The following is a 23,551-nucleotide window of genomic DNA, read 5'->3' as shown; positions in this document are numbered from 1 at the left end:
AGAAGCTGTTGTGTGTCTTTTTCCCTACAATTTTAACTTGACAAAAGTCAGCAAAGTTTGTTTCTGCACATAGTGTGTCTGAACAAATTTTAAAAAAAACGTTGAAGGATCCTTATTTGTTCACTATTGCCCACTTTGAAAATAAATGGTATTAAATGATGATAAAGAACCATAGAGTGTTATCACAATCCTTTGCAACGCTAATCTGCTGGTTCACTGGCACCAAATTAAAGCTGAACGAAAAGTTTGGTCTTGATTCCCAAAGTTTTACTAGCACATTGGTTTATCAAGCTTCAGACTCAAGAGGTTTAATAGTTCCAAAGCTTTGCCAATGCACTTGCAGCCACGCTCACTTTGAAACTTTGGCAAGAGAAATGTTTTGTTTTTGTTTTTGATCCTGCTCAAGCTCTTGCTCTGTAGTTACTAACTACATAGCTATATTTGGTTTTACATTTTTCTTCTTATTAATTATGTATTGTAAATAAGGGTGTTCCTGACTCAAAGTGGCCATCAAAACATTTAAAAATATGAAGAACTAGTGCTGTCATTTCCTAAATATCTCCTATAGTCAGTATCCTTCTGTCTGCTAGGTGTAATATAATAATCATCACAATCAAACATGAAATCTTCAGAAGTCTCATATCTTTTAAGCCTTTTTGCATCTTGTTTATATTCTGATTTCACAGGACTCTCTCTTCTTTGGGGAAAATATTCCAAATAGTAAGCATTGGAATTTTTTGATGGCATTATTGGCCCATGAGAGGGTCTAACATCTACTTCCTGGTCTGATATACTATGACTCGCCCTCCTGTTCTTTCTTCTAATGCCCTCTAATTGGTCACTGGAACTGTATTCCTGATAAGAGCCTTCACCAAAGGAATGTTTGAGAGCTAGGTTTCTCCTTTTTCTGCTATTGTTCTCATCCATGCTGTAAGTGCTCTCTTCCGTAAGCCTCGAACATCTCAGTTCATATTTAGACCTCTTGCTTGGTGGTGGAAGTTTGTATTTTGAGTATTTTTCTTCATCATCATGCCATTTGGAATACAAGGTCTGCTCACTTGACCTAGGTTTTTGTTTGCCAGTGATTATTTCACTAGTGTCAAGAGTTTCTTTTTCAGAGGACTTAGGATAGGTAGCCCCAGATTCCTCTTTTTCTTCTTTGTTCACACTGAGAGTTTCACTGAAGCATTCGGAATTACTACTAATTTCCTCTAAGAAATCTGACAACTGCAAATTCCAGCCTTCTGAACTGATGGGTGAGGAAACTTGACTTTTCCCTCTTGATTGGAAATCTTCGTCCTGGTGAATGTAACTCTTTTCCAACAGATGGCGCTCTCCTACAATTGGGGACAGCGGATCACCAAATTCCCCAAAGAAATCTGTCAGCTGCAAATCCAAGTCTCCTGAACTGATGGGTGAGGAAACTTGATATTTCCTTCTGGGTTGGAAATCTTCATTCTGGTGAATGTGAATCTTTTCCACAAGATGGCATTCTTTATCAGTTAGATATAGTGGATCACCAGCTGCATTCGATGTACACTCTTTGGTATAATCCACCTTTTTTCTTTTCTGTGGTTTATGTTCAGGATCTTGAGTACATACTATTGACCAGTAATCATTGTCTTGAGCCTCTTCTCTCCTTTTCAGGTTTTCGACGTGGCTCAGATTGGTTGAGTGACACTCATGTTTTCTCAAAGTAATCTGAAGTCCATTCCCCTTAGCTTCAATGTCCCTCTGCCACTCACATGCTCTCATTATATAATTTGCTCCTACAATACGTGCATATTTTGGAGTCTGATAGTAGTTTAATAGATAGTCAATAAATTCATCTGTTTCATAGATCTTCTGTTTCCTTCCATGGTCTAGCTCAGTTAGTGTGGAAGAGTAGGATTCATTAGACTTGTAGGAGCCTCCTTTTTCAAGAGACTGACCTTGAAGCACTGTAATCCACAGGGAATTGTGGTCTGAGATAAAACGGTAATTGTTTCCAACAGTTAATGGTTTTCTTCTCCCTTTTCCACTTGAAGATCTCAACTTTTTTCTTCTAGAGCAGTGGGAAGATTTGTGTAAGTAAGCGCTAGCATTTTTCTTCTTGCTTTGTTTTCCTTTGTTGTCTGATTTGGTGACTTGATATTCTGGCATTTCTTCTAGATTTAGAAGATGCTGAGTGTTTAACTCTTCTTCCTCCAGAGTGCTTGTGGTACTTGGAATATAATTCATTTCCTGGTCTGTAATATCAACCTTCCGTGGGTTAAACTGTGTGGATCCCTTTAGAGGAAAAAACAATGTTAATAAACTTACATGAAAAACGCAACAGTACAGAATTCCAAAGCAAAATAGGTTCTCTGACATTTTTTGGAGAGACTTCTAATATCTGGGACAGAGCCAAAGTAAGTAACAACAACATTATATTGTGGAAACAAGAAGTAATGCATTAAATATTTGAGATTAATATGAGCTGTTTTTATTAGGTCTAGGTTCATCCTGATATCAGAAAGCACCAATGCTCTACATGGCCTACGAAACACAAATGCTTTCATCATTTGTTTGAAAATTGACAGACCTACTGATCTAGGTATTAGAGAGACAAAGAATAATAAGAAACATTTAATTGTTCTGTCAGAAAATTCTAGTACAAGAAAAGACTGATGGGTAAAATGTGTCTCTAAAAAAGGTCAACTGACAAAAAATTAATGTTTTCCTTTTTTTTTCTGCTGGCTTGAACTTGGGGGCCTGGACGCTGTCCTTGAGCTGAAGAGCTCAAGGTGAGAGCTCTACCACTTGAGCCACAGCGCCACTTCCAGTTTTCTGAGTGGTTTATTGGAGATAAGATAAGAGTCTCACAGACTTTTCCTGCCTGGGCTGGCTTTGAACCACAATCCTCAGATCTCAGCCTCCTGAGTAGCTAGGATTACAGGCGTGAGCCGTCCGGCACCGGCTTCTCCCTGCTGTTGTTGTTATTGTTGTTTTGGCGGTCCTGAGGCTTGAACTCAGGGCCTGGGCACTGTCCCTGAGCTTCTTTTGCTCAAGGCTAGAATTCTACCACTTGAGCCACAGCACCACTTCTGGCTTTTTTGTTCATGTGGTACTGAGGAATTAAACTCAGGGCTTTTTGCATGCTAGGCAAGCACTCTACCACTAAGCCACATTCCCAGCCCTGTCCTTGAGATTTTACCAATTGAGGCACAGCGCCACTTCTGGCTTTTTAGTGGTTAATTGGAGATAAGAGTCTTGCAGACTTTCCTGCCCAGGCTGGCTCTGAACTGCAATCCTTAGCCTCCTGAATCATAAGCATGAGCATGGGCATCCAGTCCTGTTTTTTCTTGTTTTTGTTTTGTTGTTTTTGTTGTTGGTGGTGGTGGTCCTGGGGCTTGAACTTTGGGCCTGGGCACTGTCCCTGAGCTCCTTTTTTTTACTCAAGGCTAGCGCTCTACCACTTGAGCCACAGCTCCACTTCTGGACTTTTCTGTGATTAACTGGAGGTAAGAATCTCACTGACTTTCCTGCCCTGGCTGGCTTTGAACCTTGATCCTCAGATCTCAGTTTCCTGTGTAGCTAGGATTACAAGCTTGAGCCACTAATGTCCAGTAATGTTTTCCTAGTTTAATAATCCAGTTTCTTACTATAGATTGCAAGTAACAGTGTCTCTAAGTTGTACTACCTCACTGGCCTCATTAAGAAAGAAGACATCAAGGCTGGGAGTATAACTAACTCAGTGTTAGAACACCTGTCTGTTGTGTGTAAGGACAGGGCTTCTATCCCCAGGCATGCACAAAAAGAAAATAAAACAAGCTGCACTCTGGCTCAAAGTGGTAGAGCACTAGCCTTGAATGAAAGAGCTCAGAGATAGCACTCAGACCCTGAGTGCAAGCCCCATGACCAACAACAAAAAAAAGAAAGAACAACATCAAATAAATTGATATGATTACTACAACAGTGCTTCTGCCTGCAGCTGAGTTTGTGATGCTATCTATTCTCTAAACTATGAGCCGCTAAAAAATGCTGCCTATGCCACAAGCTCCAGGAGAGTCTGTAATATATCCCCACTGATACCAGTCACACATCGGGGAACAGTGCCTACCTATTCCAACCCGGAATTAAAACCTGAGGACCACATAAAGATATAAATATTCATGGGACCCAAGATTCGACTCTACACCCATTTAGAGAAAGAAATTTTTTAAAAGGAGTCATTGTTGACTGTCATCAAGGTAATTTTTTTTAAAAAAAGCCAAAGCCACCTAGTTTTATTATAAACAGAAATGTGAGCTTTTTCTGATCTTAATTTCATGAAGTTTGATCACCTACACCAGTGAGAAAAGACCAAACGGCAAATAGACTTAAAATTAACTGTGTTCATAATAACAATGGCATTCATTCTTCATATTTGAAAACATTGGAATATGGATTTTTTTAATGAACACATTATGAGCCTTTCTGACTTTTAATCTGGAACATCTGCTGGGTCTGGCTGTCTTTATGAGCTCGGGAAAGGAGAGAAACACCTTTCAAAACTAAAAATTCTGCAAATATAACAAGTACTCTGTGATATAAGAGATTACTTACCAAATATCTGTCAAGACTAGGCTAACATAAACTTGTGACAAAGTTCAAGGCTCTCCAAATGTAGTACAGATAAATGGACAAGTACAAATTAATAGTCTACAAACCTATCCTCCACATCCATCCGTTGCTTCCTCCAGGCATCTTTTTATGTTCTATCCATTAGGAACTTAGAAAAGTAGACAAAGTAGCTAAACACTCATAATTCAAAACATAAAATGGGGGTGGATGAAAATGACCAAGTTGAGGAGACACAACTGCTCTAGAGAAGATAGATAGCTGTTTTGGAAATCCATAGTTGAGAATATCAGAGATCAGCCAATTAAAAAGAAACTGTGATCAATGCCTGAATCTTTTTCAAATAAGTCCATGCTTAGAAGCAAAGGCTGAGGCTCAAAAAGAATAGTACCTACCAACATTGAAGAGCAATTGGGAAACAGCCTTACGGAAATATTCTTCAGGAGTACTGGTAGCAAGCGGAGAGCCTCAACTCGCCTCTGTGCCAGCAGGTACTTCCTCTCCTCCCACTCCTCTGAAGAGTCTGGCTCCTGGGGTGCCTCAGGTTTAGCTTTAACCTTCAGCTTCCTTGGCCGGCTTCTATCCCTTTCCTTCAGGACTTGCTTCCTGACCTTGGCCTTCTTCCTTTTTTCCTGGGCTCTCCTCTCTTCATCTTTTCTCTTTCTGGACAATGATGAAAGTTAAACCATTCAAAAGATATTTGATCTCCTCCTCCCTAACTCCCACTCCCCGTCCACCACCACTGAGGGCACAGAGCTCATTGAAGTTTCAACGAATCTATCACTTCTACTGGTAGGTAGGAACATGCACTCACTGGCAATTCAGGATCAAAATCAAACCAAAACAAAATAACCACTTAAGCATCAATCAAGAGTGAAAGACACCATGTAATTTTTTTTTTGCCAAGTACAGTTATGGAGAAAGGAAGGGAGGGAGGGAGTGAGGGAAAATGAAACAAAGAAGAGGGAGAAAAACACACAGAGGGAGGGAGGGAAGGAAGGAAAGACGGAAGGAGGGAAAGAAAGAAACAAAGAACAGGGAGAAAGACACACACAGGGAGGGAGGGAGGGAGGGAAGGAGGGAAGGAGGGAGGGAGGGAGGGAGGGAGGGAGGGAGGGAGGGAAGGAGGGAAGAAAATTCAATGGAGCACCCTTTCCCCAGCCTTTTACACCTCAAACCACAAACAAGAACTACATGACCCATACTTCAAAGTGACTACATTTTTCTTATGATCAAAATTATCTATGTTTGATGTCAAATAAGCAAATAAAGATGAGTCACAGGACTTGGAAAATCTTCAGGAAAGAACTAGTCCTTGATACATATTACTTAGCACAGACTGCTATCATTAAAACACACACACACACACACACACACACCAGTGGCTTAGAAAACTGTAGTGTGTGTGTGTGTGTGTGTGTATGTGTGTGTGTGTGTGTGTGTGTGTTGTGCCAGTCCTGGAGCTTGACAGGTCCTGGGCTTTTTCCCTCAAGGCTAACCCTCTACCACCTTGGGCCATAGTGCCATTTCAGGTTTTCTTAACTGGAGGTAAGAGTTTCATGGCCTTTTCTGCTTGGGGTGGCTTTGAACCATGATCCTCAGATCTCTGCCTCCTGAGTAGCTAGGATTACAGGCATGAGCCACTGGTGCTGGCTTAAACTGTAGATTAAACTTTTTTCTGACAAGTAAAATTAATTTAGTTAGGTTCTTACAGGAATGTGGGAAGGGAATTCAGGACTTGGCCAAAGACAAAGCATTATGTAAATGGAATATTCTCTCGGAAAACTAGAGGGGTAGGGATTGTACTGTGATTGGGGTCAAGTTTCCTGACTGTGACTTCAGGTAGCTCCTGTCACCCCAGAAGACAAAAAAATAAGGGACACATGGAAAGGTTCTCTTTTCTTTCTTCTTTTCTTCCTTCCTTCCTTCCTTCTTTCCTTCTTTCTTTCTTTCTTTCTTTCTTTCTTTCTTTCTTTCTTTCTTTCTTTCTTTCTTTCTTTCTTTCTTTCCTTCCTTCCTTCCTTCCTCCCTCCCTCCCTTCCTTCCTTTCTTCTTTCCTTCCTTCCTTCCTTCCTTCCTCTGTCTCTCTATCTCTATCTCTCTCCATCTCTCTGTCTCTGTCTGTCTCTCTCTCTTTTCTCTGTCATGGGGGCTTGAACTCAGGGCCTGGGCAATGTCCCTGAGTTCTTTTGCTCAAGGCTAACACTCTAACACTTTGAATCAGAGCACCGATTTTCTGGTGGTTCTCTGAAGATGAGTCTCTCAGACTTTCCTATTCAGGCTGGCTCCGAACTGTGATCCTAACATCTCAGCCTCCAGAGTAGCTAGGATTACAGGCGTGAGCCACCTGTGCCTGGCTGTGAGGTTCTCTTTATCTCACTCTCTTTCCTTTTAAACAATTTTTCTGAGCTTTGCCGGGTGCCGGTGCCACACGCCTGGAATCCTGGCTACTCAGGAGGCTGAGATCTGAGGATCACGGTTCAAAGCCAGTCCAGGCAGGAAACTCCATGACATTCTTATCTCCAATAAACCATTCAGAAAACCAGAAGTGGCACTGTGGCTCAAGTGGTAGAGCACTCGCCTTGAGCTGAGGAGCTCAGGGACAGCACCCAAGCCCAGAGTTCAAGCCCCACGACCACTCCCCCCCAAAAGAATTCTGAGCTTCAAAAGATTGTATAAGGAGGTCACAATTTAACATGTTCATATGTGTTCAGTGCATCTTGATCAGTCATCCCTTCTTATGTCTATTTGTAAATGTTATTAATTATATACAAGAGGAGGGCCAAGAGATAAAATTGTTTCTCAAAACCCTATAGCTTTGGCCTGTCCCTCTAAATTGAGAAATAATGAAAAGCTCAAAGAAATAAATATTAAAGTTCCTTAGGCCACCGCCACACCACCACCACCCCAGCGCTGCCTCTCATTCGCCCAGCTCCAGCTGAAGGAGAAGGGGAGAGGGTGAGTAAAGCCTGTCTATACCATGGCTCGCAAATCTACCAGTGGCAAATCCCCCAGGAAACAACTGGCAACAAATGCCGCTGGCAAGAGTGCGCCCTCTACTGGAGGGGTGGCCAGGCCACACCGGTACAGGCCTGGTACTGTGGCGCTCCGTCAACTTAGACGCTACCAGAAGTGCACAGAACTTCTGATTTGCAAGCTCCCTTTCCAGCGTCTCGAGCGAGAAATTGCTCAGGGCTTCAAAACAGACCTGCGCTTTCAGGGCGCAGCTATTGGTGCTTTGCAGGAGGCAAGTGAGGCCTATCTGGATGCCCTTTCTGAAGATATCAATCTGTGTGCTATCCATGCCAAACGTGTGTGACAATTGTGCCAAAAGGTATCCAGCTAGCACACCGCAAATGTAGAGAACATGCTTAAGAATCCACTAAGATGGGACGCATTTCATTGTCAAAGTTTTTTTTTTCTCTCCCTTTTTCTTGTTATCAGTAGTTCTGAATGTTAGACATTTTCCCCCCATGGAGTCAAAAGTACCTAAGTATATGATTGCCAGTGGGACAAAATCAGGTATTGGCAGTTTTTTCCATTTTCATTTGTGTGTGGATTTTAATATAACTGTGAGAATATAAAGCGTTAGTGCAAGTCAAAATGTTTCAGTGAACAAGTTTTAGCAGTTCAATTTTATAACAATTATAAATTAACCTGTTAAATTTTTCTGGATTATGCCAGCATTTGGATTTTTTTTTTAAATAAGAAAATTTCTTTTGATGGCAACAAGAAAGAAAGAAAGAAAGAAAAGAGAGAGAGAGAGAGAGAAAGAAAGAAAGAAAGAAAGAAAGAGAGAGAGAGAAAGAAAGAAAGAAGGAAGGAAGGAAAGAAGGAAGGAAGGGAAGGAAGGAAGGAAGGAGAGAGGGAGAGAGAAAGAAAGAAAGAGAGAGACAGAGAAAGAAAGAAAGAAAGAAAGAAAGAAAGAAAGAAAGAAAGAAAGAAAGAAAGAAAGAAAGAAAGAAAGAAAGAAAGAAAGAAAGAAAGAAGGAAGGAAGGAAGGAAGGAAGGAAAGTTCCTTAAATTCACAGAAATAATTTGAGTTAACAAGAAAAAGGGTCCCAACAAATTGTGACTTTCTTCACTATGGATTACTCTAATTATTAACCATCTTTTTTTTTTGTCAGTTGTGGGGCTTGAACTCTGGGCTTGGGCACTGTCCCTGCACTCTTCAGCTCAAGGCGAGCGCTCTACCACTTAAGCCACAGCACCACTTCTGGTTTTCGAGTGGTTTATTGAAGATGAGTCTCACGGTCTTTCCTGCCCAGGCTGGCTTTGAACGGTGATCCTCAGATCTCAGCTTCCTGAGTAGCTAGGATTACAGGCATGAGCCACCAGCGCCCGGCTCTTATTAACCATCTTATAGAAGATAATCTTTTCCAAAGCCCTGTGCCGGTGACACATGCCTGTAATCCTAGCTATTTAGGAAGCTGAGATATAAGGATTGAGGTTCAAAGCCAGCCCAGGCACAAAAGTCCGCACAAATGTTATCTTCAATAAATTACCAAAAAGTCAGAAATGGAGGCTATGGTTCAAATAGCAGATCACTGGACTTTAGCACAAAAGCTCAGGGACAATAGCCAGAACTTGAGTTCAAGTCCCAGGACCAGTTCACACACAAAAGAAGATAATCTTTTCTGGGCCTATGTCTTTTTATTTTTAATTGACAGGTTAAATAACATGGGTAACTTACAGGGAAATTAGTAACATTTCTAATTCTGTAGGTTAAGATTTTCCTATAAAAGATCCTATTAAATTCCTCGTTCTAAGGATGTAGCTCAGTGTTCAGCCAGTCACCCAGCATATACAAGAATCTAAGTTTCTTCTCCAGCACCACAACCACAAAAACGTTCCTGGTTCTTTCTAAAAACTGTTTATCCCAGACACCTTTTTTTGCCAGTCCTAGGGCTTGAACTCAGGTCCTGGACATTGTCCCTGATCTTTTTGTTTGTTTGTTTGTTTAAGGCTAGCACTCTACCACTTGAGCCACAGTGCCACTTCTTGCTTTTTTTTGTTTATGTGGTACTGAGGAATCAAAAACAGGGCTTCATGCATGCTAGGCAAGCACTCTACCAAGCCATATCCCCAGCCCCTATCCCACACATCTTAATCTGACTAGTTCCATTACTATTCATTACTTATTCTCCTTTACAAATATTTTTTCAAAGCCTCTTGTGTTTAACTGTTTTGTCATTTGGGTTTTAGAACAGCACAATTGATGGGCTGGGAAGGTGGCTCAGTGGTAGAGCACTTGCCTTGCATGCATGAGACCCTGGGTTCGATTCCTCAGCACCACATAAGCAAAAAGAAAGAAGCCATAAGTGGTGCTGTGGCTCAAGTGGTAGAGCGCTAGCCTTGAGTTGAAGAGCTGAAGGACAGCACCCAGGCCCAGAGTTCAGGCCCCACGACCAGACCCAAAAAAAAAAAAAAAAAAGAACAGCACAATTGACATACTGCAGACTTCAGTACAATTTTCTATCAGAACCAACACCTCTCAGTTCGACATTTTCTATCAGTTCTATTCACCCAAAGGGATTAATCCAAAAACCAAAGGCACGAACAAACCTGTGTTAAAGTGGGTCTACTCACCTTTCAGCTATTTCCTCTTCTCTTCTCTTTTCTTTTTTCTTTTCTTCCTCCAACTCTTGTAATTTTAGCCTTTCTTGATTTCTCCTCCTTATAGCTCCTTCACTGAAGTGTTTGGTTGTATCAAACATAACCTGCCCCAAAGCAGTTTAATATTCTATTAGAAAGCTTTTTTTTTTTTGCTGGTCCTGGGATTTGAACTCAGGGCTTTGGCACTGCCCCTGAGCTTCTTTTGCTCAAGGCTAGTAGTACTCTACCACTTAAGCCACAGCTCCACTTTCAACTTTTTTGGGGTGGTTAATTAAAGATAAGACTCTCACAGACTTTCCTGCCTGGACTGGCTTCCAACTGTGATCCTCGGATCTCAGCCTCCTGAGTAGGTAGTATTACAGGCGTGAGCCACTGACTCCCAGATAGAAAGTTTGTATTGTTTGTTTTTTTCAGGTGACTGAGTATATCCAAGACCAGTGAGAGAAAACTCAGATAGTACATGCATGCAATTCAAAACCAAATGAATTGAAATCATCTTCTCCTGCCTCTCCACCAATAGCTTAGCAGTTCCTTTTGGGCACCAGCATTTTCTTAGGCAGACCCTTGGATAAGAACATCAGATCATTGTATAAAGTTAAGAAACTTTATACAAAATTGAGCTATTAATCGAACCTCAAGAAAACCTAGAAGAATGTCACATATGGCCAACAGCAGTCTCACAGTACTAGTATAGGCACAAGGCAGAAATGTAATTCTGTTACCTTTGCTTTGTAATAAAAATCAACTGGATATATATGTATATTTATTTATTTATATATAATTAGAGGTTACAGTTTCATAAGTCAGGTAATAAGTACATTTCATTTCTTTTTTTTTATTGATGGTGGTGGTTAGGGACTTGAACTCAGGGTCTAGGTACTCTCCCTGAGCTTTTTCACTCAAGGCTAGTGATCTACCATTTGGAGCCATAGGTCCACTTCCAGTTGTCTGGTGGCTAATTGGAGATAAGAATCTCATGGATTTTCCTGCCTAGGCTGACTTTGGAATGCGATCCTCAAATCTCAGCCCATGAGTATATTTCTTTTTGGACAATGTTTCACTTTCCTTCACTCTCTCCCTGTTTTGCCTCCAATCCCCACCCATAAGTTATATTTTTAAAATCATCATAGACAAAAAAGTAGTCAGTAAGTGTGATAAGAAATGGATGGGGAGGTGGGGACGTGACAAAGCTGCAAGAAAAGTGAAACAACAAAATGTAAGACTGAACATGATTATTAAACTATGTTTCAAATCTTCAAATAAAGCTGAGTGAGAGAATTCGATTTGCTTAAAAACTAAATGTAGTTGGGCGCCAGTGGCTCACGCCTGTAATACTAGATATTCAGGAGGCTGAGACCTAAGCATCAAGGTTCAAAACCACCCCAGTCAGGAAAGTCTGTGAGATTCTTATCTCCAATTAACTACCAAAACACCAGAAATAGAGCTATGGCTAAAATAATACAGTGCTAGCCTTAAGCAATAAAAGCTCAGAGATGGGCTGGGAAGGTGGCCCAGTGGTAGAGTGCTTGCCTTGCATGCATGAGGCCCTTGGTTCGATTCCTCAGCACCACATAAGCAGAAAAAGCCGGAAGTGGAGCGCTAGCCTTGAGCTGAAGAGCTGAGGGACAGCGCCCAGGCCCAGAGGTCAGGCCTCACAACTGGCAAAAAAAAAAAAAAAGCTCAGAGAGAGTGCTCAGAACCTAAGTTCAAGCCCCAGGACTAGCATACACAGAAAAATAACAAGTGTCAGTAGTAGAGCACTTGTCTGGTATGCACAAGGCCCAGGGTTGATCTCTAGCACCATGGAAAATAATAAAGAATAAACGAAAACAGGGAAAATAGCTATTTAAAAATAATGATGAATTCATATCTATATTACTTTGGATGGAAGGGAAGTATAAAAGAATGAGGATGAAGACTGCAAGTGGAGAATTCTCCTTCATCTTACTGGAATGGCTTTATTTATAAGGGTAGTCAATACCGGAGCCTTTTGTCTGACTAAATAGTTCATAATTTAAATTTATACATTTAAACATGAGTGCCCCCCACACACACCCTGGAAGCTGAAATTCCAAATTCAAACTTAAGGCTGATGTTTAGAAAAGGGAGGGCTAGCCACATCTTTTCTACTGCTCAGTTAAAAGATTTCAAATTGCTGGCACAGGTGGCTTACACCTGTAATCCTAGCTTCTGGGGAGGCTGAGATGTGAGGATTGTCATTCAAAGCCAATCTGGGCAGGAAAGTTTTTTTTTTCTTTTTTCTTTTCTGTGTGTGTGTGTGTGTGTGTGTGTGTGTGTGTGTGTGTGTGTGTGTGTGTGTGTGTGTGTGTGTGTGTGTGTGTGTGTGTGTGTGCCAGTCCTGGGGCTTGAACTCAGAACCTGGGTGCTATCCCTGAGCTCATTTTGCTCAAAGTTAGCTCTCTATGTCCAGCTTTTTTCAAGTAGTCTATTGGAGATAAGAGTCTCATGGACTTTCCTGCCCAGGCTGGTTTTGAACCGTGATCCTCAGATCTCATCTTCCTGAGGAACTAGGATTTCAGGAATGAGACACCAGGGCCTAGCTGGGAAAGGAAAATTTATGAGATTCTAATCTCCAGTAAACTACCAAAAAGCTGGAAGTGGAGCTGTGGCTAAAGTGGCAAAGAGCTAGCCTTGAGAAAAATAAAAAAATTCTCAGGGACAGTGCCTGGGCCAAGAGTTCAAATCCTAGGATCAGCACCAAAAACCGGGGGGAGGGGAGAGCAGGGGAAGATGACCAAAGCTTGCAGACATCAATGAAGTATGGTATGATTAAATAGACAGAATTGATAGATTTAATAGATTGGTTTGAAAAATCAAGGATCCAAGTTTGTTTAGGATTATATTTTAGCAGTTTACACATGCTGAAAAACGTGTCAAAATTATGACCTCAGGGGTAATGAGGTCATAAGCTGTTCTCTTGTGGTTACACACTGTATACATCCTTCTCTCGGCAATTTGTCCACCATAATCAGCATATGAGATAGTTCCATAGGGATTGCCAATAGTCCTTTAACACCCTCAAGAAACTGGAACAGAGACCCACACTGTAATGACCATCATTTTTAAATCGCAGCTGGCAGTATTCCTGAGAACATAAGACTGAGTATTCAACTGAGAATTGTTTTTCTTCCTAAACCTCCAGTTAGTAAGAATAACATGAAGCCAGGCACCAGTGCCTCATGTCTGTAATCCTAGCTACTCAGAAGGCTGAGATCTGAGGATCGCAGTTTGAAGCCAGCCTGGGCAGGAGAGTCCATGAGACTTATCTTCAATGAACTACCAAAAAGGCAGAAGTGGAACTGTGGACTAAGTGGTAGAATACTAGCCTTGAGCAAAAGAAGCTCAGGGACAGCACCCAGGTCCTAAGTTCAAGCCTAAGAACCCGCACAAAAATAAATTTAAAAAAAGAATAATATGAGCCTTTATATTAGCAATGGATCAGAGCTGGGTGTCCTCCTGGATGCGTCCTTCCAGCTTTGATTAATTCCTACCTTAATGTTACATGCCAGAGCCTTCCCATCATCTCCTTTAAGCATCAGCTTCATCCCTCGAAGGGATTCCATGGCTTTTATAAAGTCAGTTGACTCCTGGTATTGTATAAAGGCCTCAAAAGTCTGCAAGCCAAAGCTAAAACCCCCAAAGCTATCACCAGTCATCACCTCTCTGTAGGGGTCAAGCATAGGGATATCCACATTCTTGATCTTCCCAAAACTTTCAAAGACCACCCGAAGGATCTCTTCACATGGTTTCTCCCCACTGGAGCCTTTAGGTGCAAACCACTTACAGGGTAAGCCTTCAAAATATATGGAATCAGGACTCCTATCATGGTCCTGCTCCTCAGCTCCGTCACTCACCAAGGCCTCTGTCTCTTTAGGGAAATGTTCCCATTCTCCCTGAGCATCTGTAGCAACTACTTTTAAGTCTGTTTTCAAACCATTTAGCTTGATGATCTTCCCATGTAACTTTGCCTTCAGGATCTGAACCAAACTTCGAGTCTCTGCTTCACCCTCAAATCGAATGAAGTCTTTTGTACTCTTGGAGAGTCGAACTGTAGTGAATTGATCAGGACAAATCAGACTTTTCAGCTGGTCAAGAACTTCCCAGTTAGAGAAGGGCCTCACAGGTTCTCCACACTCTGGGAGCAAGACGTTGATCATTAATTTTGCTATAGGCTTGAGGTAGAGGTGCTGAGCTGCGCAGAGCTCCGTCGCCTCAGAGTTATCATACACCACTGTGACTGTCATGGTGTCCACACCACCTTACAGGACAAAAGAGACATTTTTTAATACAAAAAGAGCAAAACACAAATTGAGGCCATGAACTGATGCTATTATTGCTGGAGTTAGATCCAGTTGACAGAGGAGAAGTATACTGTAGGTAAAATTAAAACAATACCTTACTGGGGCTGGGCATGTAGCTCAGTGGTAGAGTGCTTGCCTTGCATGCATGAGGCCCTGGGTTCGATTCCTTGGCACCACATAAGCAGAAAAAGCCGGAAGTGGTGCTGTGGCTCAAGTGGTAGAGCGCTAGCCATGAGGTGAAGAGCTGAGGGACAGTGCCCAGGCCCAGAGTTCGGGCCCCACGAATGAACAAAAAAAAAAACCCAAAACAATACCTTACTATATGGAACTAATAAGCAATTATAGTAAAGTTGTAGAAAACAAAGTTAATATGAAAAGTCATACCTTTCCTGTGGGTCCACAGTGAACAAATCAAATTTGAAAGTTAAATGACAATGCCATTTATAGTAGCACCAAGATCAATGAAATACTTTGGTAGAAATCTAACAAAATAGGCAGAAGACCAATCAGAGGGAAACTACAAAAGTGATGAAAGATACCAAAGAATTAGATAATATATCACGTGGATAAGAAAACTTGAAGAAGTGGCACTGAGACTCAGTGATAGAGTGCTAGGCTTGAGAGAGAAAGCTCAGGAAATGTGCCCAGGTCCTGAGTTCAACCACCACAATTGACAGAAAAAAGAAAAACAAAAAAGAAATGTCAAGGTGTCACTTTTTATTTTCCAACTTAGCTTATAGTTTCCGTAAGTTTTATTTTTGCCTTTTGTAGATTAAAAACTTGAATTTTCCAGGCACCTGTGGCTCATGCCTATAACATACATATATTCATATATACAATATATATTAATTTATCATTATACGCATGTAATTATTGTTTAATATCAATATAGTGCATATGTATATATATATATCATTATATATGTAATTATTATTTAACATAAATTCATTTTTTAGTTTAAGAATATATTGTCATCACTGGTGACTCATTCCTGTAATCCTAGATACTCAGAAGACTAAGATCTGGAGTCTCATGACTCAAAGCCAGTCCGGGCAGGAAAGTCTATGACATTCTTATCTCCAATAAACTACTCAGAAAAAGCTGGAAGTGTTACTGTGGCTCAAGTGGTAGAGCTCTAACCTTGAACACAAAGAGGCTCAGGGACAGCACCTAGGCCCTGTGTTCAAGCCCCAGGCCCGTGGGGGAAAAAAAAAAGAATATATCAATAAAATTTTACAAATGGCCTCTTTAAAATCCTGATAACTTAGCCGGGCGCTGGTGGCTCACGCCTGTAATCCTAGCTACTCAGGAGGCTGAGATCTGAGGATCGCAGTTCAAAGCCAGCCCGGGCAGGAGAGACCGTGAGACTCCTATCTCCAATAAAACACCAGAAAACCGGAAGTGGCGCTGTAGCTCAGGTGGTAGAGTGCTCGCCTTGAGCTGAAAAGCTGAGGGACAATGCCCAGGCCCAGAGTTCAAGCCCCACGACCGACAAAAAAAAAAAAAAAATCCTGATAACTCAAGTTGCTAATTCCCAGTGACAGTAACACACTGACACATTTGGTCCTTCTCATATTTTCCCCAGCTATTCACAGGCTTTAGATCTTTGTTTTTGTAGACCTGGGCTTAAACTTAGGGCCTGGACACTGTCCCTGAGCTTCTTTTGCTCAAGGCTAGCACACTACCACATTCCCAGTCCAGGCTTTAGATTTTAAATATCTATTAATAATTCATATTAACTTACTTTCCAGATAGTTGAGAACCAGTGACTCATGCTTGTAATTCTAGATACTCAGGGGGATGAGAGCTGAGGATGGATGGAGGTTCAAAGCCAGCCAGGGCAGGAAAATCCATCAGACTCTTATCACCACTAAATGACAAAAATTAGCTGGAAGTGGAGTTGTGACTCAAGTAAGAGAGCACTAGTCTTGAGTAAAAAAAGCTCAGGGACAGCACCCAGGCCCTGAGTTCAAGCCCCAGGACTGGCCTACACACAAAAAAAAATAGAAATAAAAAGATAATTTTCCAATCCTATTACAAAATATTGAGGACCAAGTGATAGGCTTTTATATATACCATGGCTTCATGGCCACAGAAATGTCACTGACACTACTATAGTACTTGGCACATAGGTGTGCCACAATTAATTCCCAGTGTAACACTTCTTTCTTATTAAAACCTCAAGCCAAAAACTAAGGAAAAGTAAAGTAGGAAGAGGAGGAGGAGGAGGAGGAGGAGGAAGAGGAAGGAGGAGGAAGGAGGAAGAGGAGGAGGAAGAGGAGGAAGCAAGAGAGGGAAGGACTGACAAGGAAGAATGCCAAAGATACCTTTTAGGGGGAGAAAGTTGCAGAATAATGATGTACAATATGATATTGTGTTTGTAAAAACAATATAATGAAGTCATGAAAAGAAGATAAGCATACATATGGCTGCATATATATACAAAATCTGAAAAGATGTACATCAAATTGTATTTCTTCTAGAAAGTGGATTGGGACTATACTACAAGGGATTTTTACCATTTTACTTGACATATTTATTCATTCATTCATTTGCTTATTTATATTGAGGATGAAGCCCAGGGCCTCACACATGTCATCAAGTGCTCCATCCTTGGGCTACACTGCTAGCCCTCGTACACTTTTTATTGATTCAAAATAGAGGAAACAGGGCCGGGAATGTGGCTTAGTGGTAGAGTACTTGCCTAGCAAGCAAGCCCTGGGTTTAATTCCTCAGTACCACATACACAGAAAAAGCCAGAAGTGGCACTGCGGCTCAAGTGGCAGAGTGCTAGTCTTGAACAAAAGAAGCTCAGAGACAGTGCGTAGGCTCTGAGTTCAAGCCCTAGGACTGGTAAAAAAAAAAAAAAAAAAAGGAAACACAATAACAACAAGCAATTTAGCTGGGTGCCTGTGACTCACAACTGTAATCTTTGCTACTCAGGGGCTGAGATCTGGAAGATTAAGAGTTGAAGCCAGCCCAGGAAGAAAAGTACAAAAGACTTTCACTCTAATGAACCAGCAAAATGCCAGGTTGGAAGTGTGGCTCAATTGGTGGAAGGCCAGCTATGAGCCAACTTGAGACCTTGAGTTGAAACCCGTTTGGTCGCAAAAAATGGGTTAAAGGGGCTGGTGGTATGGCTCAGTTGGTAGAGTGCTAGCCAATGAGCAAAAGCAGTAGGTACTGAGTTAAGTCCCAGTCTTAGATGGAAAGGAAGGAAGGAAGAAGGAAGGAAGGAAGGAAGGAAGGAAGGAAGGAAGGGAGGAAGGAAGGAAGGGAGGGAGGGAGGGAGGGAGGGAGGGAAGAAGGAAGGAAGGAAGGAAGGAAGGGAGGGAGGGAAGAAAGAAGGAAGGAAGGAAGGAAGGGAGGGAGGGAGGGAGGGAGGGAGGGAGGGAGGGAGGGGAAGGGGAGGGAAGGGGAGGGAAGGGGAGGGAAGGAGGGAGGGAGAAAAGAAGGAAGGAAGGAAGGAAGGAAAAGAAAGAAAGAAAGAGAGAGAGAGAGAGAGAAAATAACCAAGCCTTGGGGTTGGAGGCATAGTTCAGTTGGTAGAGTGCTAGCTAATGAGCAAAAGTGGCAGGTACCAAGTTCAAGTCCTGGTCTTGGACCAAAAAGAAAAAAAAAAGAAAAGAAAAGGGCCCAAACAGATCAACATGGTACCAACCCTCTCTCCGCCATCACTGTAAATGCTGGAAGCATCTGACCCCATCCTTGAGGTTTATATGAATGGTGACTGATGCCTGGGAGTTTCGGAATTTGTATAACAAGGGATCACTGGACAACTGCCATACTACCTTTATCATTGGCCACAGAAAAACTTATTTTTAATGACTGCTTTATTGATTTGGGCTGGGGGTAGAGTGGTAGAGTGCTTTCCTAGTATGCAGGTAGCCCTCGGTTTCATTCTTAGAACCTCATTGAAAGCTGCTTTATTGAGACATAATTGATATACAGTAAACCACACGTATCAAAAATATACATTTTGATAAGTTTTGACACATGCATACAAGCTCATGAAACCATCTCCATGATAAAGATAGTAAAAACACCTACCACTACCCCCAAATTTTCTACGCCCCTTGGTAAACTATCCCCTGCTATTAGCAACCATTGGTCTATCTGCAAATGTTTAAGCCCCAATTTATTTAGTAACATAATGGAAATAAGTATTTTTGGAAAATACTCATACACTACTGAACTTTTAACATGTGCTTTCCTCTAACTCAGAATATTTTCTCAATTGCAAGGCTAAAATGCTGATTCTTACCTACTTAAAGCTATTAAAGGGCCCTGCTTCATTCTTGAAAATATGTGCAAAAAAGTTTGTACTTTTCTCCTCACAAGGTTCCTGTTTACTGAAGCATATGACTTACCTTAAATTATATACTATACAGTAGATTATATATTAATCAAATTATATCTACCAAAACAGGTAAGATCACTGAGATCAAATTAAAACTAACCCTAGAACAATCTGATTTGCCCTGTAATTTTCCCTTTAATAAACCTGGGCTTTTTTTTTTTTTTTTTTTGCTGAGTCCTGGGGCTTGAACTCAAGGCCTGGACACTGTCCCTGAGCTTCTTTTGCTTAAGGCTAGCACTCTACCACTTGAGCCACGGCACCACTTCCAGCTTTTTGTGTTTATGTGGGACTGAGGAACAGAACTCAGGGCTTCATGCATGCTAGGCAAGCACTCTACTAATAAGCTACATTCCCAGCCCTAAGCCTGTGCTTTGACTGAAATAACTGTAGAATTCCCATCCCTTTTACCAATCATTGTCATATGCACAATTAATTTATTTAACCATTAATTTAACAATTAATTTATTTAAAAAGCCTACTCTATACAAGGCTCTTATAACAAATGCTGTAATTATGATCCCTATAATATTAAAAATCAGTTGGGCACTGAAGGTTCACTGAATCAGTTGGGCCTGTAAACCTAGCTACTCAGGAGGCTGAGATCACGGTTCAAAGCTAACCTGGGCAGGAAAGTCTGTGAGACTCTTATCTCCAATTAACCACCAGAAAACAGAAAGTTGTGTTGTGCTCAAAGTGGTATAACACTAGCCTTGAGTGAAAGAGCTCAAGGACAGTGCCCAGGCCCAGAGTTCAAGCCCCACAACCAATAAAAAAAAGTCAAATTTTAATAATGATTTTTAAAACTATTCTTATATTTTGTTATATTCAACCATGGCCTTCCCAACTCACATGCATGCATGCATCTTTCTTCTAGCCTTATGATTCAGACAACCCTACTGATGACTTATTCTTTAAACAGCTTTGCAGAGGCCAGGGGGGACTTCTTTAACCTTAAAAAAACTATAGTTATTCAATAACACAAAATGTATTTTAGCAGCATATTTTATATATCTCTATACTAAGATATTTCAAGCTACAATGTCTGTAGGAGATTCTCAGAAAACATGGCTGTGTTAGCAAGACCATGTGGATGAGGCACATTTTAAAAGCAAGAGGAGAATGAACAGGACAATCTACATAGTTTCATATCCTCTCTCGAGTTAGATCTTTGTTGTGTCTCTTTTTCTTTTTAGATTTTTTTGACTATCATGGGGCTTGAACTCTAGGCTTGGGCGCTGTCCCTGTGCCCTTCAGCTCAAGGCGAGCACTCTACACTTGAGCCACAGTGCCACTTCCAGTTTTCTAGTGGTTTATTGGAGATAAGAGTCTCACGGACTTTCCTGCCCAGGCTGGCTTTGAACCGTGATCCTCAGACCTCAGCCTCTTGAGTAGCTAGGATTACAGGTGTGAGCCACCGGCACCCAGATGTTTTTAGATTTTTTTTTTTAAATCAGTACCAAAGTTTGAACTCAGGGACTCACACTGGCTTGGCTGGTTCTCTACAACTTGAGCCACATCTTCAGACCCACCTTTGCTGGTTATTTTGGAGATGGAGTTTCAGGCACTTTTCTGCCCAGGCTGGCATTGAACTACAATCCTCAAGATCTCAGCCTCCTAAGTAGCTAGGATTATAGGAATAAGCTACTGGGCCCAGCTGTCCAAGCTTTTGAAACTTGAAGTTAATCATTTCGAAATCATTTAGATACACAACATTATATCAACATATTTACAACTCATTAGGGCAGCCAACATTTATCTGGGTCAAATCAACTTAGCCAATTGCCAATTGTCTGGCTAGTGTAGAATCCTAGTAACTCATTTTTTTCTGTTCTCCTCCCCGGCCCCCCCCCCCCACCTCCCAGTAACTCTTAACTAAACAAAAATACTCCATGGCTCTTCAGTCAAGATGCAATGGATGAATGTTCAAGTCTTCTGACACCTCTTTAAACTGAACAACACTTGTAAAACAAGCTGATCATATGCTCTGAACTTTGAATATTTCAAAACCACCTCATTAAAATGAGCAACACTCAGTTTGGCAATAAGAGGAACATTCCAATTATATGATCCTCTAAATGACCAAATTCCCAATTAATATAGCCTGAAAGGGATTATTGGGGATACTTGCAGGGGAGTTCTCCATAGAAGAAAAGAGACTTTTGGAAACATAGCTATTCAGCAATGACACATTTACAAAAATCCTATTAGAAGAGAGAACTTCTAGAAGTACTCAGAAAAACTCAGTTCTAAGGCAAGTTTAGTGTGGAGAATTTTGATCTTGAAACAAAGAAAATTGATTCATACTAAGTCATCTCTTGGGGCAATTTATTTTCCTGTATTCTTTTTTTTTTTTTTTGGGTCCGGTCATGGGGTCTGAACTCTGGGCCTGGGCACTGTCCCTCAGCTCTTCAGCTCAAGGCTAGCGCTCTACCACTTGAGCCATAGCACCACTTCCGGCTTTTTTCTTTTTGCTTATGTGGTGCTGAGGAATCGAACCCAGGGCCTCACGCATGCAAGGCAAGCACTCTACCACTGAGCCACCTTCCCAGCCCTCCTGTATTCTTTTCCTTTAGGCAAAAGATCACCCTAAAGATTCCTTTATGTGATAATGTTTGTAAAAGCAAAGTGTTTCTGCATGGAATAGAAAACAAATTATGCAATATATGTTGTACATTTTACAACTGGTATTTGCCAATTGTGCCTCAAAAAAAGCTAGAAATGAATAATAGTAATACCCTTATGAAGTGCTAGAAGTGTTAATTACCTTGATTGTAGTCATTATTTCATGGTGTATATGTGCTATATCTGTATATACACATATATGTATACACAAATTTAATTTGTCAATCACATCTCACTAAAGCTGGAGAAAGAATTTCTTAATTAAAATAAAAACAGAAGAGAGAAAGGAAGGAAGGAAGGAAGGAAGGAAGGAAGGAAGGAAGGAAGGAAGGAAGGAAGGAAGGAAGGTAGATAGATAGATAGATAGATAGATAGATAGATAGACAGACAGACAGACAGACAGACAGACAGACAGACAGACTCCAGACACAGGTGGCTCACACCTGTAATCCTAGCTACTCAGGAGGCTGAGATCTGAGGATCTCGGTTCAAAGCCAGCCCGGGCAGGAAAGTCCGTGAGACTCTTACCTCCAGCCTGGGCAGGAGAGTCTTTGAGACTCTTATCTCCAATTAACCACGAGAAAAGCAGAAGTGGTGCTGTAGTTCAAAGTGGTAGAAAACTAGCCTTGATCAAAAAAGCTCAGGGACAGTGCCTAGGCCCTGAGTTCAAGCCTCACTACAGACAATAAAGAAAGAAAAATTAACTTAGAACAGGTCTATGTTAGGCCTTTCAGTGAAAATGGATTAGATAACTCTCTATGCTAGTGTATACAGGTATGATTCCATGATAGAAAGAAAGGGAGCTATTTTTAAAACTATATGCACAAAGTAGTTGGCAGACCTGTCTAGCCAGTCTTCTAGTCTTTGCCCTTTCTTCAATACTGTATTAAAATGCACCTTTTTTTCCCAGAAACCTCCAGGCAAGAAGGCTGCTTTATAACTTGGATTAATTTACCACAATATTGCTAACACAGACATGAAAAAAAACAAAGGTCTTAAAAACAAAAGACTTAAAGGAATGTGGCTGCATATTTTCCATATTTTTTCTGTCTCTCTCAGTGAAAAATCATAGAATTCTTTGTGGGGAACACATATTATGAAGTTGCTAGTGTTTTGCTTCTCAGTTTTATCTTCGGTCTGAAAATTACCAGCAAAATTCTGTCTACCAGGCGCCACCTAGATGGCAGAAGCAGCCTCTGCATGGGATCTTGTTTTGTACTACTACTAAGCAGTTGCTGAGCATAGCAGTCATTTCCCAACCTTTAAAAAACAATTTTTGAAAACTTAAAAGTGACCTTATTTGACTTGACTTCAAGTCCCACAAAGTAAACTATTAAGCAGTACCTTATGCCAAAAAGGTGGTCAATAAAGCAAAGATCAAAGACGCCACAATTCATGGGAACTCTTCATGGTGACTCCCTTGTTGTAGCATCCTCACCAGAGAGCACTGCCAGAGAGAAACAGGCCAAAGTTAAAAGTGAAGTGAATGATAAATAAAACAACTATATACATATAAATTCAATCATGAACAGCATGTGAACTATAAACACTTGTACAAATTTACCAACATGATTTATTTGGGTTATGCTCTGGGTTTTAGAAACAATTCCGGATACAATTGATACAGTCCACACCTCTGTCATTTTTCATTCTTATGGCAAGTTCCTGCAGGAATTCTACAGAGAAATCATATAGAAACTGCGTTACTACAGACTGGGTTGCACATCCTCCCCGTTCTTCCTCATAGTGATTTTTGCTTCCCTCCCTCCCTCCCTCCCTTCCTTCCTTCCTTTCTTTCTTTTTCCTTCCTTCCTTACTTACTTATCTCTTTCTCTCCTTCTTTCTTTCTCTCCTTCTTTCTCTTTCTCTCTCTCTCTCTTTCTTTCTTTCTTGCAATCTTTGGGTTTAAATCCAGGGCTTCTTGCTTACTAAGCTAGCATGACACTGCTGAGCCATACCACCAGCCATGTTTTACACTGGTTATTTATTTTTTGGGGGGGTCCAGTCGTGGGGCCTGAACTCTGGGCCTGGGCGCTGTCCCTCAGCTCTT

The 23,551-nt window shown here is 41.2% G+C and overlaps 1 protein-coding gene across 1 annotated transcript; it reads right to left on the bottom strand.

The window, feature by feature from the left end:
- Window positions 1-519: 519 nt before the first annotated feature.
- On the bottom strand, window positions 520-22,923 carry LOC122128224 (A-kinase anchor protein 17B-like). Its single transcript, XM_042702506.1, has 5 exons — window positions 22,846-22,923; window positions 13,710-14,476; window positions 10,171-10,301; window positions 4,977-5,244; window positions 520-2,268 (listed from the first exon to the last, which is right to left on the bottom strand). The coding sequence occupies exons 2-5, from the start codon at window positions 14,460-14,462 to the stop codon at window positions 520-522; spliced, it is 2,901 nt and encodes a 966-aa protein (XP_042558440.1). The 5' UTR covers window positions 14,463-14,476; window positions 22,846-22,923.
- Between the last annotated feature and the right edge of the window lie 628 nt (window positions 22,924-23,551).

The sequence above is a fragment of the Dipodomys spectabilis genome, unplaced genomic scaffold, assembly GCF_019054845.1.
Source record: "Dipodomys spectabilis isolate Male_0828 unplaced genomic scaffold, ASM1905484v1 ptg000325l, whole genome shotgun sequence".
In the NCBI taxonomy this organism is placed as follows: domain Eukaryota; kingdom Metazoa; phylum Chordata; class Mammalia; order Rodentia; family Heteromyidae; genus Dipodomys; species Dipodomys spectabilis.
The sequence above is the reverse complement of the archived record's forward strand: the minus strand, read 5'-3'. Positions and strand labels throughout refer to the sequence as shown.

Coding starts and splice junctions, on each gene's coding strand:
- LOC122128224 (XM_042702506.1), bottom strand. CDS start 14,462: ATGACAGTCACAGTGGTGTATGATAACTCTGAGGCGACGGAGCTCTGC. Junction 10,302..13,709: donor CTCTGGCATGTAACATTAAG/GTAGGAATTAAT, acceptor GCTTTGGGGCAG/GTTATGTTTGATACAACCAA. Junction 5,245..10,170: donor GAAGAGGAAATAGCTGAAAG/GTGAGTAGACCC, acceptor ATCATTGTCCAG/AAAGAGAAAAGATGAAGAGA.